This window comes from Oncorhynchus keta, chromosome 14, assembly GCF_023373465.1.
Source record: "Oncorhynchus keta strain PuntledgeMale-10-30-2019 chromosome 14, Oket_V2, whole genome shotgun sequence".
Taxonomy (NCBI): Eukaryota; Metazoa; Chordata; class Actinopteri; order Salmoniformes; family Salmonidae; genus Oncorhynchus; species Oncorhynchus keta.
The window spans coordinates 21222716-21235315 of NC_068434.1; the positions used below are offsets into that span (position 1 = coordinate 21222716).

At 41.7% G+C, this 12600-nt stretch overlaps 1 protein-coding gene and 1 pseudogene across 3 annotated transcripts; one reads left to right on the plus strand and one right to left on the minus strand.

Moving 5' to 3' along the window:
* The first annotated feature begins 815 nt into the window (after positions 1–815).
* On the plus strand, positions 816–10397 carry LOC118392967 (Rieske domain-containing protein-like). 3 transcript variants are annotated; one of them, XM_035785041.2, is made up of 4 exons: positions 816–1180; positions 4999–5214; positions 9499–9533; positions 9831–10397. In XM_035785041.2, exons 2-4 carry the CDS (start codon positions 5028–5030, stop codon positions 10140–10142), a joined length of 534 nt encoding a protein of 177 aa, XP_035640934.1. In that variant the 5' UTR covers positions 816–1180; positions 4999–5027; the 3' UTR covers positions 10143–10397. The 3 variants fall into 3 exon arrangements, with proteins under 3 accessions (XP_035640934.1, XP_035640935.1, XP_035640932.1); XM_035785042.2 differs by lacking the exon at positions 816–1180 and adding an exon at positions 2354–2632; XM_035785039.2 differs by lacking the exon at positions 816–1180 and adding an exon at positions 2357–2702.
* Positions 10398–10488: 91 nt separating this feature from the next.
* Positions 10489–12182, minus strand: LOC118392968 (glutaredoxin-1-like; annotated as a pseudogene).
* Between the last annotated feature and the right edge of the window lie 418 nt (positions 12183–12600).

Below are 12600 nucleotides of genomic sequence, written 5' to 3' on the forward strand. Positions count from 1 at the left end.
CTGCCAACCACTATATGAAGAAGTTTAAGGAAAACATCAACTCAAATTGCTCCTTTTGTAATGACCACCCAGAAACAGTGTTGCATCTTTTTTTGGCATTGTATTCATGTAAGAAAACTGTGTCAAGACATTGGCAGATTTATAATTGAACACATTTATGAAGATCTTACACTATTGTGGAGTGATGTACTGCTTGGATTCTTTACCTACGATAGAAATAAGCTGAAACATTTATGTAATTAATTTCATTATTCTTTTGGCCAAATTTCATATTCACAAATGTACATTTACAAACAAAGAAACACATTTTCTTACCTTACAAAAATAAATTGAACTGTATTTTAAGACAATTAAATACTCTACTAACAAAAAAGCTGTTAGAATTATAAGTGTATGTATGTCCCTTAAGGTCCTTGTGTAATGTGATATTGTACCCGCTAGCTCAATTGTCCATTGTATATTATCCATATATACTTGTGCTCCCTCATGTACTTCCTGTATTGATTTGTTGTTAATAAAAAATACATTTTTTTTTTAAAGGGGCGAGGAAGGAATGATTTTTAAATGGACCGCCCTTGCCTTATATGCGCTACAGTCAATTATGATTGCATGTCTACTTATATTAACTATATAAGTGTAACGACCCTGCCACACGACCATGCTTTGCGGCACAGTCGATAGCGTGCCGGACCACGGGCTTCGAAAGTCGAGGGTTCGAGACCTGCTCCCTGCTGTTTCAGTCATTACATAATTATATACCTACTGTATGATAGCTAACAACTGCATTAGCTAACTAACGTTAACCTGCCTAGCTGGAACTTCTGGAGGAAACATTGTTTCTTTCTACAATTTCCAAAAATTACGCAAAATAAAACATCATTACTTTTACGAGACGTGTTTGTTCATTAGTAGCACAATTTCTAACTGATTTACATTCGTTTTTACATAGAAAATGTATGTTGACTCCATATTGACGTTGAGGTTTTACGATTTGACTTTTCTTAGCGGATGTACAATCATCGCGAATTGAACTATGGGGCGTTTCAGGCCCCGAAGTGAACATAATTGTATACTCGCAAACTCCATTAAAACTAGGGCTGAGGGGCTTACGTTGTAAACTTCCCTTGTTTGGACCGAAGACAGATATGCCGGCGAGGATTCCCCAATGACATAAGGCAGGGTAAGTGGACGAGAGTGTGTGTTTTATTTGAAACGCAGCCTAAATAGCCTATCTTACAACTGGTTAAAAAGTTGTCACGACGTGCGTGCATGCTGCTCTCTCGCTTACGTGACTCAGCCAATAGCTGTAGCGCTCTCTCAACACACACACACCTCCGCCCCCCCATCCAATCACTCAGCAACAACCTGCTCACTGCCTGACCGTCATCAGCAGGTTTTCAAAGTAGACCAATTTTTAGTCCATACCGGAAGTCGTGGTCAGATTTGACAAAAGGAGGACAGGAGAGAGACTGTGTAGAAAAGGGACATAGCCGTGGTCAATCGCGTAATTTAAATATTTTAATTTTTGTATTATCAATACAATGACAGCCTTAAAAAAAACACAGAACTGGGAATTTGTGGTAATGCCATTAGATTGATGGCATTTTGGAAATATGAAAAACACGTGACTGATTCAGGTTATACAATTACAGCGCGGTATGAAACATAATAAAACATGTTTCCATTGGGATACTATTAAATGTAACACCAAACATTGACGCGCCAGCGGCTCAGTCAGAACAAAGATTGTCTATTATATTTTGGGGCGGCAGCGTAGCCGGACTAGTAACCGGAAGGTTGCGAGTTCAAACCCCCGAGCTGACAAGGTACAAATCTGTCGTTCTGCCCCTGAACAGGCAGTTAACCCACTGTTCCCAGGCCGTCATTGAAAATAAGAATGTGTTCTGACTTGCCTGGTTAAATAAAGGTAAAATAAAAAAATTATAAATAAATATTGACAATATATTCAAGTAGCCGCTCTAACAATGGAAATACATGCGCTCAAAGATAGGAGACGAGATCAGGTGGGACCATTCTAGCCAATGATAGGGCAGATACGCGCGTGAACAGGCCATACTGCCGCGTTTATGTGCTAGCTGGAACTAGGAAACTCAGAAATATCCAACTTGCTAACAGGTTGAACGCGGCACGTGTCAGAATTTCCAATATGAAATGTGGCGCCAGACAATTTGACCGGGAACATTTAATTTACCGGACATTTGAGAAATGTCACAAACATTGGGTGCTTAACCTGATTAGGGCGTCGACCTAAGGTGTTCAGAATGACAAATCACATGTATTGTAACGACCCTGGGTTAAAAAGCGCGGAAATCGACTCTGCCGCTCGAGCATGCTTTTGCGGGACAGTCGATAGCTCCGGACCTCGGGCTCGAAGGTCGAGGGTTTGAGGCCAGATCCCTGCTGTTTCATTACACTGGTGTCAGAAGTGATCGGACCTTGCATCCACGATAGTGCGTGTGCTTGGCCGGTGAGCGCGTTCCTGTAAGACGTAGAGTCGCAAGCTCTTCGAAAAGAGGAAGTAGTGTAAACGAACCTGGGTTTATAAGCGCGGAAATCGACTCTGCCACTCGAGCATGCTTTTGCTGCACAGTCGATAAGCGCACATGCACATGTGAGTGGTTTCATGTGACAGAGATGAAAATATCCAGTTAGAAATCGAGAATAGGCTACTTTGAAGCAAGGTAAGCCGTGACTCATATGTATTAAAACGTTCAGGTTTCAAACAATTAAGTAGGCTATATGTTTTCAAAACGCATACTGCCTCCAGCTAATTGCTAAGTGGTGTGGGGCGAGTTGATGAAGCCTGCCTCCCGTTGCCGTTTGATGCCGCATTCAAAACAAATGGGAAATCTACGACTTCCGACTTCAGTCTGTTCAAGACAACTGGAACCTGGGGAAAAAACTAGCTCCGACTGATAAAAATCGCTTTGAACTGTCATCCAACTAGGAATTCCAACTTGGGAACTCAGGCCTCTTTCTTGAGGTCCGACTTTCGAATCTGAAGATCACTGACGTCATGATTTGACCTCCATTTTTCTGAATTCCCAGTTGTCTTGAAAGCACCACGAGCAGTTCTTGCACTGTGACAGATTTTCCAGTCAGTCTCTGTATGCTGTACACCTGTGTGTGACCAGATACATAACAAATATACTGTACACACGCACCAATTTAATTACGCCAAATTATGCAAATTAACTTATAGACTGATAAGCATGACTAGTCAAATGTATTTCTATCAATGAATAGGCTAAGAAGCATTTTTTCACTATTGGATTTTTTTCCTTCTCCAGGGCAATTGGCACCACTTTCATTTACAGCCTTTTTATATATTTTTTTGCTGATTTTATTTATAGGCTTTTATTTTACCGGCTAATGGAAACCCTGGCATGTGTATAACAACAACCAGTTAGCAAGTCAGAGTTTCCTAGTTCCGACTAGCACATGAACGTGGCAATAGAGATGTGTGCCATTAGTGTCTATGACAGCATGGGCATAGACGCCATTTTAAAGTAGTAAATGTTCTTCTTCATTGCCAGTTGACTATTTTAAAGCGATGGAAGCCCATGCTAAAATGGGTAATATGCATGATGCGTCTTCTATTTATCTCTGAGAACGTGCACAACTCCAATATATATTTTACCGTTATTTAACTAGGCAAGTCTGTTATGAACAAATTCTTATTTTCAATGACGGCCTAGGGAATCTGCATTCTGGAGAGAGACATGCGTTTTGCATCTAAGCCACAATCCCCAAATTCTTGGACTGTGACATCCCTGCAGCCTCTTCATTGGATTAGTCCACTGAGACAGGTGCAAATCATACAGGTGTCTTATGTGCCATTCATTTTTTTTAAAAACTATTTGCGACTGCTCGACTAAAAAAATGTAATGTTTGTCAGTACAGACCTCTTTTGTCATACAGTAGGGTATTCCATATAAGGCACCCCGACCTTATAAAAGTTGCACAGTTTACCCATAATCTTGTAATAAATTAAATCTAGTGATACATAACTTGATATTTCCGCCATCCATTTGACAGGATAATCAACCTTTCAATTAATTGCAATGCATTTCTTAGCTGCTATAAATGCTAGGTTACACAGTTTGTTTTGATAAGTTTCCAGTATAAACATTTCCAGCAAACAAAAACAGGAAGAAGGGATCATCTGTATACATGCTGAGATAAAATGTCATACTCTTTTCCAGGAATTCAGATAGTCGTCACAAGATATGCAAATATGTACGCCGATATTCCTTCTTAATTCACTCAATAACTTTGCGGAAAATGGTTTATTGGTTCTCTTGCTACAAAAAAAGGTTTTGGGCTAGTTTTCAAGCCTTGTGTGCTGTTTTGAGAAGCCATTGGGATATATTTTTTTTTAGCTTGCCCTGGCAAACCTGAGTGTAGTGTTTGTAATGCAAGATGGAGGAGACTCTCGGAGATCCGGAGCCTTCAACCGCAAGGGGGCATTGACATGGTCATTGAAATGCATTCCATCCGCCAGAACATAATGTGCTTATGGGTAACGTGAACAAGGCTTAACATGCAACACAAATTGTGGAGCCTGCCAGAGTGCTTGATGAATGCTAATCGGTTACCCATAAGTAAAATTCTCGCGAAAATTGTACTTTAGTCATTTATATGTGAATCTGTCTATGAGAGATTAGATGCATGGTTGTGCTTAAAAAATGTGAGATTACAGTGATCTTTATATATTTTTTGAAATCTTTATTTAACTAGGCAAGTCAGTTAAGAACCAATTCTTGTTTTCAATGATGGCCTAGGAACAGTGGGTTAACTGCCTTGATCAGGGACAGAATGACAGATTTTTAGCTCAGGGATTCGATCTTGCAGCCTTTTGGTTACTAGTCCAACGCCCTAACCACTAGGATACCTGCCACCCCTTTAGTTTAAACCTTGATGTTAAAACATACACACATACACACAAACTACTAAATGTTTATCTCTCTCTCCCAGGAGTGCATCTACATTTGGAAGTTGTCAATATGTTCTCTGAGGAAGAGCAGACATCCCCTACATCCTCCTCTTCATCGCCACCTCCATCCTCCCACTTCATCGGGAGGAAAGAAGACGTTGTCCAGGCCAAACGTGTCACCAAGCTGGTGGGCGGGAGGGACGTGCTGGTTCTGTGCCACCAGGGCAAGCTCCACGCCATGGACATGCGCTGCTACCGTAAGGATCGGGTCATGGGTGTGTGCAAAATGGATTTTGGGGATAGTTGTGTATTTATTTTCTGGGTGAGAGAGCGACACATGTTTTTTTTCATGATGTCGTAGTTTCCTAAGTCAAAGTTTGTACCAACAGATGTAGCCAATTGAATAGCCTATGATTATAGAATATGCATAAATGCATCCTCCAATTGCAACATCTGCCTATGCCCACACATGTTGTCTAAAGAAAATGTTATATTTTTAATATCCTCAAATACCAAGTTAGGCATAGGCTACCTCATTTCAAAATAGGCCATCATCACTGTCAATGGTGAATGATAATTCTTCATATTTTACCAGTGAAACATCCAAACTGCATCTCCCTGCCAATCATTTGATTGTTCTCAATTAGTTTCATGGTAATATGCATTTAGGTCTCCTTGAATTACTGTTTCATGAGCAAACTAGAGCAGATGGTGTTAACAAACTAATAGCCTTTCTTCCATTTTGTTATAATACAAACATACATCTTGCCAAGTGGTGCGTTCTGTTGAGTTTTGGCACATGAGAAAAAAAATGTGACTCTTCAGCTATCCATCCTAAAATATAGTTTGAAATGAGGTGTTTTAGGTGTAACAGTAACGTTATAGGCCTACTATGCTATGGTATTACTGTATATTAGGTTTTCTTATGCAATTCATTATGTGATCTTGCAAAACATTGATTCAGCTTTGCTCTAACTTCTGCATAAAGATCCCTCAGCGCTCACAACAGGCAACCTCTGACAAAAGTCCCTCTACTTCTATTTGAGGTGAAATTATGAATCAGACACCTTATTGATAACAACAGCTCGTGGTCCTCCTGGAATCAGAAGTTTGTTTTTAATCAATGGAGGAACGTAGTCAGAGAAATGCTGATGAATGTCTTGCTCGAGCTGTGTATGCCACTAGCTCACCTCCGATGCTCACAGGCAATGTGTATTGGAAGAGATTTCTGAATGTTCTTTTCCCAACATACACCCCTCCAACCAGACATGCTTTATCTACTAATTTGCTGGATGCAGAGTTCAACAGAGTTCGTGTAGGTCAAGCAAATCATAGAGTAAGTAGACTGTATTGCAATAATCTCTGATGGTTGGTCGAATGTTCATGGGCAAGGAATAATTAACTACATCATCTCCACCCCTCAACCAGTATTCTACAAGAGCACAGAAACGAGGGACAACAGACCTACCGGTCTCTACATTGCAGATGAGCTGAAGGCAGTCATCAATGACCTTGGACCACAGAAGGTATTTGCACTGGTGACAGACAATGCTGCGAACATGAAGGCTGCTTGGTCAAAAGTGGAGGAGTCCTACCCTCACGTCACACCCATTGGCTGTGCTGCTCATGCATTGAATCTGCTCCTCAACGACATCATGGCACTGAAAACAATGGATACAAGAGAACCAAGGAAATTATTAGGTATGTGGGTCATATAGCTGCAAACAAAGTGAGAAGAATAATAGCACCACATTGAAGAAGCCCAGCAACACCCGTTGGGGTGGTGTTGTCATGTTTGACAGTAGGAGTCTCTCCAAGAAATGGCCAATCACAGTCTGGTGATATGGACAGCCCCATCAAGAGGATCCTCCTGGATGATGTATTTTTGGAGAGCGTGGTAAGCAGCCTGAAACTCCTGAAACCTATAGCAGTAGCCATTGCAAGGATTGAGGGAGACAATGCCATCCTGTCTGATGTTCAGACTCTGCTTGCAGATGTAAGAGAAGAAATCCATACTGCCCTGCCCACTTCACTGTTGCTCCAAGCAGATGAAACTGCAGTTCTGAAATACATCAAAAAGTGTGAAGACTTCTGCTTGAATCCCATACACACCGCAGTGTACATGTTGGACCCCAAGTATGCTGGCAAGAGCATCCGTGTCTCGCCACCTTGGCCTGGATGAGGGCAAGGTTCTTGACAGTCTGGCGAAGTACACTTCCAAGCAAGAGCTTTGGGATGGAGATGCAATATAGCAGTCGTGCCAACATATCTCATCAGCCACCTGGTGGAGGGGACTTTGTGGATCTGAGGCTCTTTCCCGTTGCCTCCATCGTCCTCCAAATTCCACCAACATCAGCCGCCTCAGAGCGCATCTGGTCCTTGTTCGGGAACACACACACCAAAGCACGCAACAGGCTGACCAATACAAGGTTTGAAAAATTGGTTGCCATCCAGGCAAATTTGAGTCTTTTTGAGCCTGACAATGAGCCATCCTCAACAAGGTTGGAAAGTGACAGTGAAGATGAGGCATCAGAGTCTGATGTTCAAGAGGTGGACATTGAGGAGGTCCAGGGAGAAGACATGGAAGCCTGAGAGGATACAAACAAAGCTTTAGTTTCAGAATTTTACAGATGTATGTTGAAAATGTTTTTGGGAGATGCGATGGATTATTGGGGATCATTCAATATTCCCTTTTGTTGTTCAGCGAAATCATCCCATGTGAAGAGTCAATTAATTGAATTAAAGTTAAATTCATAACTACATGTTTTTTTTTTTCATTTCTATTGGAAGGATTTAATCATTTGTAATTGTCTACTTATGATAAGGTAAAAGGTTTGTTTCTGTCTCCATATGATATGGTAAATATATCCAATGCAAACAACATCTACATTTAAATTGTATTAATATTAATTCCCATATATTCCCACGGAAAGTTTCCACCTCTGAATTTTCCCTCAAATGTGCAACCCTCGTCTCAACCAATAGCCCATGCAGGCTAAATATCCCAAGCAGGGGTACAGCATCTTCTTGAGAGGGTCAGGCACCTTGGGCTTTATGGTGACCCCTCTGGTTTGGGTGTCCTCGGCAGGACTGTGTCGCCCACTTTGGCCATTCTGATTGGCCAGAGTGGTCAAGCCTCCAATGGGCCTCTGCAGTGCACATGTAACAGTATAGCTTCCGTCCCTCTCCTCTCCCTTACCTGGGCTCACACATCAACAACTTCCTCCCACGAAGCATCGTTACCCATCGTTCCACAAAAGCCACGGCCGTTGCCGAGCAAGGGGAACAACTACTTCAAGGTCTCAGAGCGAGTGACGTCACTGATTGAAACGCTATTAGAGCGTACCCTGCTAACTAGCTAGCCATTTCACATCGGTTACACACACATGTAGCTTATAGTTCTTCATCATTCTTACCACCGCCAGAGGAGACAAGGAAGAAACCACCATGTACCCCTAGGCTGCTATACATATTTATTTGGTTTGTCTTTCTATTGTTTTTCATTTTAGTGGTAATTAAATAGAAATTATTTAGAATTTATCCGAATACATTTTCCAGAAATAGTTTTACCAGCTGTGTGTATTCTCATATTGAAAAAAGTGAGGGAGCGCCGCTCCCCCGCACTCCGGCAGTACTACACCCCTGGTTGGGAAAAGGAATAGATTGGGGCTAGAAAATTCCACTCCTCCAAACCAAAATTCCCCATGTTTTACGATGGACAGTATATCAGTTGACCTTTAAAAGCAGCACAATAAAGTCATTATTAGGATTCGCCCAATAATTGAGTAAAGGAGCCTGCCTGACCTTACTATAGTCCAAGGACCTTACATGTTCTGTTTAGAGGTGAATTGGCTCAGGTAGCCAAAACAGCCAGATACTCCATTTAAACATGAATCGATTCTCAATTGCGGTGCGGTACGGTTCTAGAAACATAAAACCCTCTACTTTCATATCACAAAAAAAATATTTCAGAAATGCAAAATATACAGTTTTAACATTTGCAGCCAACAGTATTTTCCTGTGACAACATGTTTGTGGTGTCCGTCTTCCATTTAGCCTACACACAGGTGTTCGGCGATAGCTAATTAGTTTAGGTAGTCGACTCTGTTCTCCGTAAACAAGCGCAGTAACAAGAAAATATGGCGGTGTGGGAACCCTAGCCCTATAAAAGTGTGTTGTAATTTTAACTTTTTTTTTTCAATTATTATTTATTGTGATATTAAAAATGTCTGAATTAAATCATTTTTAAAAATGTAAATAGAATATTGTAGAAAGAAGGGTCAAGACATTTTCTTTTTTGTCATTTGGCTTGTTTTTGAGAAACTTACCTCGGCCGCTATTCACTTCATTGCTCTTTGTGTGGTATCAGGGCACGCAAAACACATGAACAAGCTCCAAAAACACCCAAATACGTCCTTTTAGAAACAGACATGCTCTCAGTATAGTGATGTAGGTTGTTAGATGTTAGCGTCTATGAATAGACTATACTATCTATCCCTGACACTGAATTCCAGTGGTGTTGTACTGTCTTATCTTGCCAGATACCGGTGGACCACTGCAGGAGGGAGATATCGAGGTCAGTCGTCTGATTTCTCTTTGACCTACTACTTGTTCCACACTGTCCTCATGAATCCTGTGCTTTACCAGGAATCCCAGGTTATTTCTCCATTGTCTCTCCTCAATTCCTTGCCTCATCAAAACGCAGTGGAGGAAAGTGTCAGACGGGAGGGATCTTCTCCATTGCATTTTGAAAAGGGAGCTAGGACAGACAGTTGAGAAGAGCCCCACTCTTCTCTCTCATTCCTACAGCTCATTCTCATAGCTAAACAATCTTTTGTGTTTTTCTGTTTGTTTGTTTCTCTGATGTGCCCAGGATTTTGATGGCCGGATGTGCATCGTGTGTCCGTGGCACAAGTACAAGATCACGCTGGCGGAAGGCGAGGGGCTGTACCAGGCGGTGAACCCCTCGGCTACACCTCCTAAACCCACCTGGCGCTCCAAAGGGGTCAAACAGAGGATTCACCAGGTCACAGAGGTCAACAGGGATGTGTATGTCACATTTAATGACTCGCCGGACACCATTGACTCTGACTTCTACCAGACAGAGAGATACAGGGCCACTATAAATAAGGCCCAACCCAAGACAAAGAAATTACTTGAGAAGGTGACGAGCAGGAAAGTGTAAGGATTTGGGCCATTTTGGTTGGGGGGAAACCCCTAGTTATACTAAATGTGTCTTTCGTTAGCACCGTGGAATAGTAAACGGGTGGTGCAGGCACACAGCGGACTAAGTACTTCCCTATCACCAGCTCAAAGTGTAATCTCTGGGTTATCCTTTCGTATCCTCCAGTGCACTAACTGAGCTCAATCTCTATCTTTTCCAAGTTTTCAAATTTGTACACACTTAAATATGTGTTTAAAGATTTTCTGTTTTTCTACAGGTGCAGTCTTCCTATATTTCTTCAGTTTTGTTTGACTTGTAATGTCTGCGTCTATACAGCAAACGTCTTCAAGAACAAAAGCAGAACTAGTTAACATTTGTGTCTTTTATTTTATACAAAAGATAGTGGTTAAGTGATTTAAAGATGTTTGGATGTAAACATTACTGGAGAAACCGAGACAGGCCTACAGTCATGAAGATAGACGGTGACAAACATCGGAGCTATAGATGACACACAATGTTTGGTCTCAGTTCAGCAGACAGAACGAAGGCAAGGGGTTTTCCAGGTGGTGCAGATATTCACAGCTGTCTGTGGCCAGCACAGAGAAGGACAGAGAGATGAGAGGTTGTGTGGAAAAACAGGTGAGCTAGCACTGATACCCTACACAGTAACAGTATCAAGAAGAAGCCTTGCACAGAATAGTGTGAAATGTTGTTCATCGCAGTACCTGAAGATCATTGCAGCGATCCGATTGATTTAAGCATTCCCTCCAGTTTCCCACTCTTATCCAGCGCTTTAACGTCACTGCCCCCACCAACACACTTCTTACCGACGAACACCCGTGGCACCTTCACACACACACACACACATTCATATGGATTATAAGGATTAATATATTTTTCAATTAATGTAGGAATTTGATCATGATGGTATCAACATTGCAAAGTATCAGATTGTTTTAATTTCCCTAATGTACTGTTTTGCTGACAATTCAATGGGAAATCAGTGGGGGGCTACAGTAGCCCACTGAAATGAATGGATTTAAGGTTTGTGCACACGATTGTGTCGTGTGTATGCTTTCCGGTGGATTCCCATTCATTTCAATGGGAGGCAATCCGCACCACTGCAACTCACCTGGCAGAGTATGCAGACTAGCACAGTGTTTTGGATTCGTCCAGTTTGTGCGTTGCTTTTCTGTGCGGTATCAGACACGTAAATAGATAAGCCACCGAATAAGTTTCTAATGATTACTTTTGTTCTGATGCAGTACATAAATTGCGAAGACTACTTAACATTTACCGTACAGCAATGTAATGATGCAGTCTGTGTGCACGCGGCGTTAGGCGCGCTTCAAACCGCGTTTGCGCAACTCCTGCCCGCCTTTCTGAACATGGCTCATTTGCCGAGTCACTGTGACTGACAGTAGCAAGACTAAAATTAAAGTATGAGAGGGGGGACTGTTGGTTGGTACAAGAGTTAAAAACAGACTAGTAAAAGTCTAGAAATGGCTGGATAACAAAGCGAAACAAAAATGCATTCACTCACGGTTCGTTCACCTGTCATTTTATTTAGGCGGCAGCCGTAGCCTAGTGGTTAGAGCGTTGGTAACCGGAAGGTTGTGAGGGTTGTGAGTTCAAACCCCCGAGCTGACAAGGTACAAATCTGTCGTTCTGCCCCTGAACAGGCAGTTAACCCACTGTTCCCAGGGCGTCATTGAAAATAAGAATATGTTCTTAACCAAAATTCTTAACCAAAATGTAGGTAATCCTGGATTTCATTCATATCATCTCGTCCAGTGATGTCGATGAATTCCAAGTGTCCAGATTTGAATCCAAACATATTTTGCCATTACGCAATATGGGCATGACGGTTTTAGAAACACGACTACTTTGTCCCCTTTAATTCTGGCCGTAACGAATTCCTGAGCCATGTTGCTATTTAGAGAGCCGCAGCGTTATGAATAGTGTAATCCAACAGATTGTAAATATTTATGACTGAAATTGAGAGAGAGTTGGCGAAACGATAGCCAGAATAGATTCCAACTTTACTGTTGTTTACAGCTGCACTGGGGTCGGACAGGCTTCCTGTTTAGATTAGGACACTGTGGAGCCAGCGCAAAATGTGACTCAGAAATCGTATCTCAATACAGGGATGAGAAAAGCTTTGTCGTGAGAAAGAATTGTCCCATTTTCCCGTAAAGCACGTCAGCTCAAATTTCAATCTGTCAAAATTGTACACGAGATCCATACAGAATTGAGTATGAAAAAACACCTAATCAGTTGTACAAAATTGTATTCTATTGTATGGGGTGCGTGAAAAAAATCAATGCAAGTGGTGAGATGCGCATTAGGCCTATTCTTTGTTGAAGAAAGTGTTAATTGTTCTGGGTAATAAAACTAATTTGAAGAAACATAAATAATCCCGCCATCATTATTCATTTTCACTGTTGTGCAGTTGAGTCTGCCCTTACCCAACGAAAGG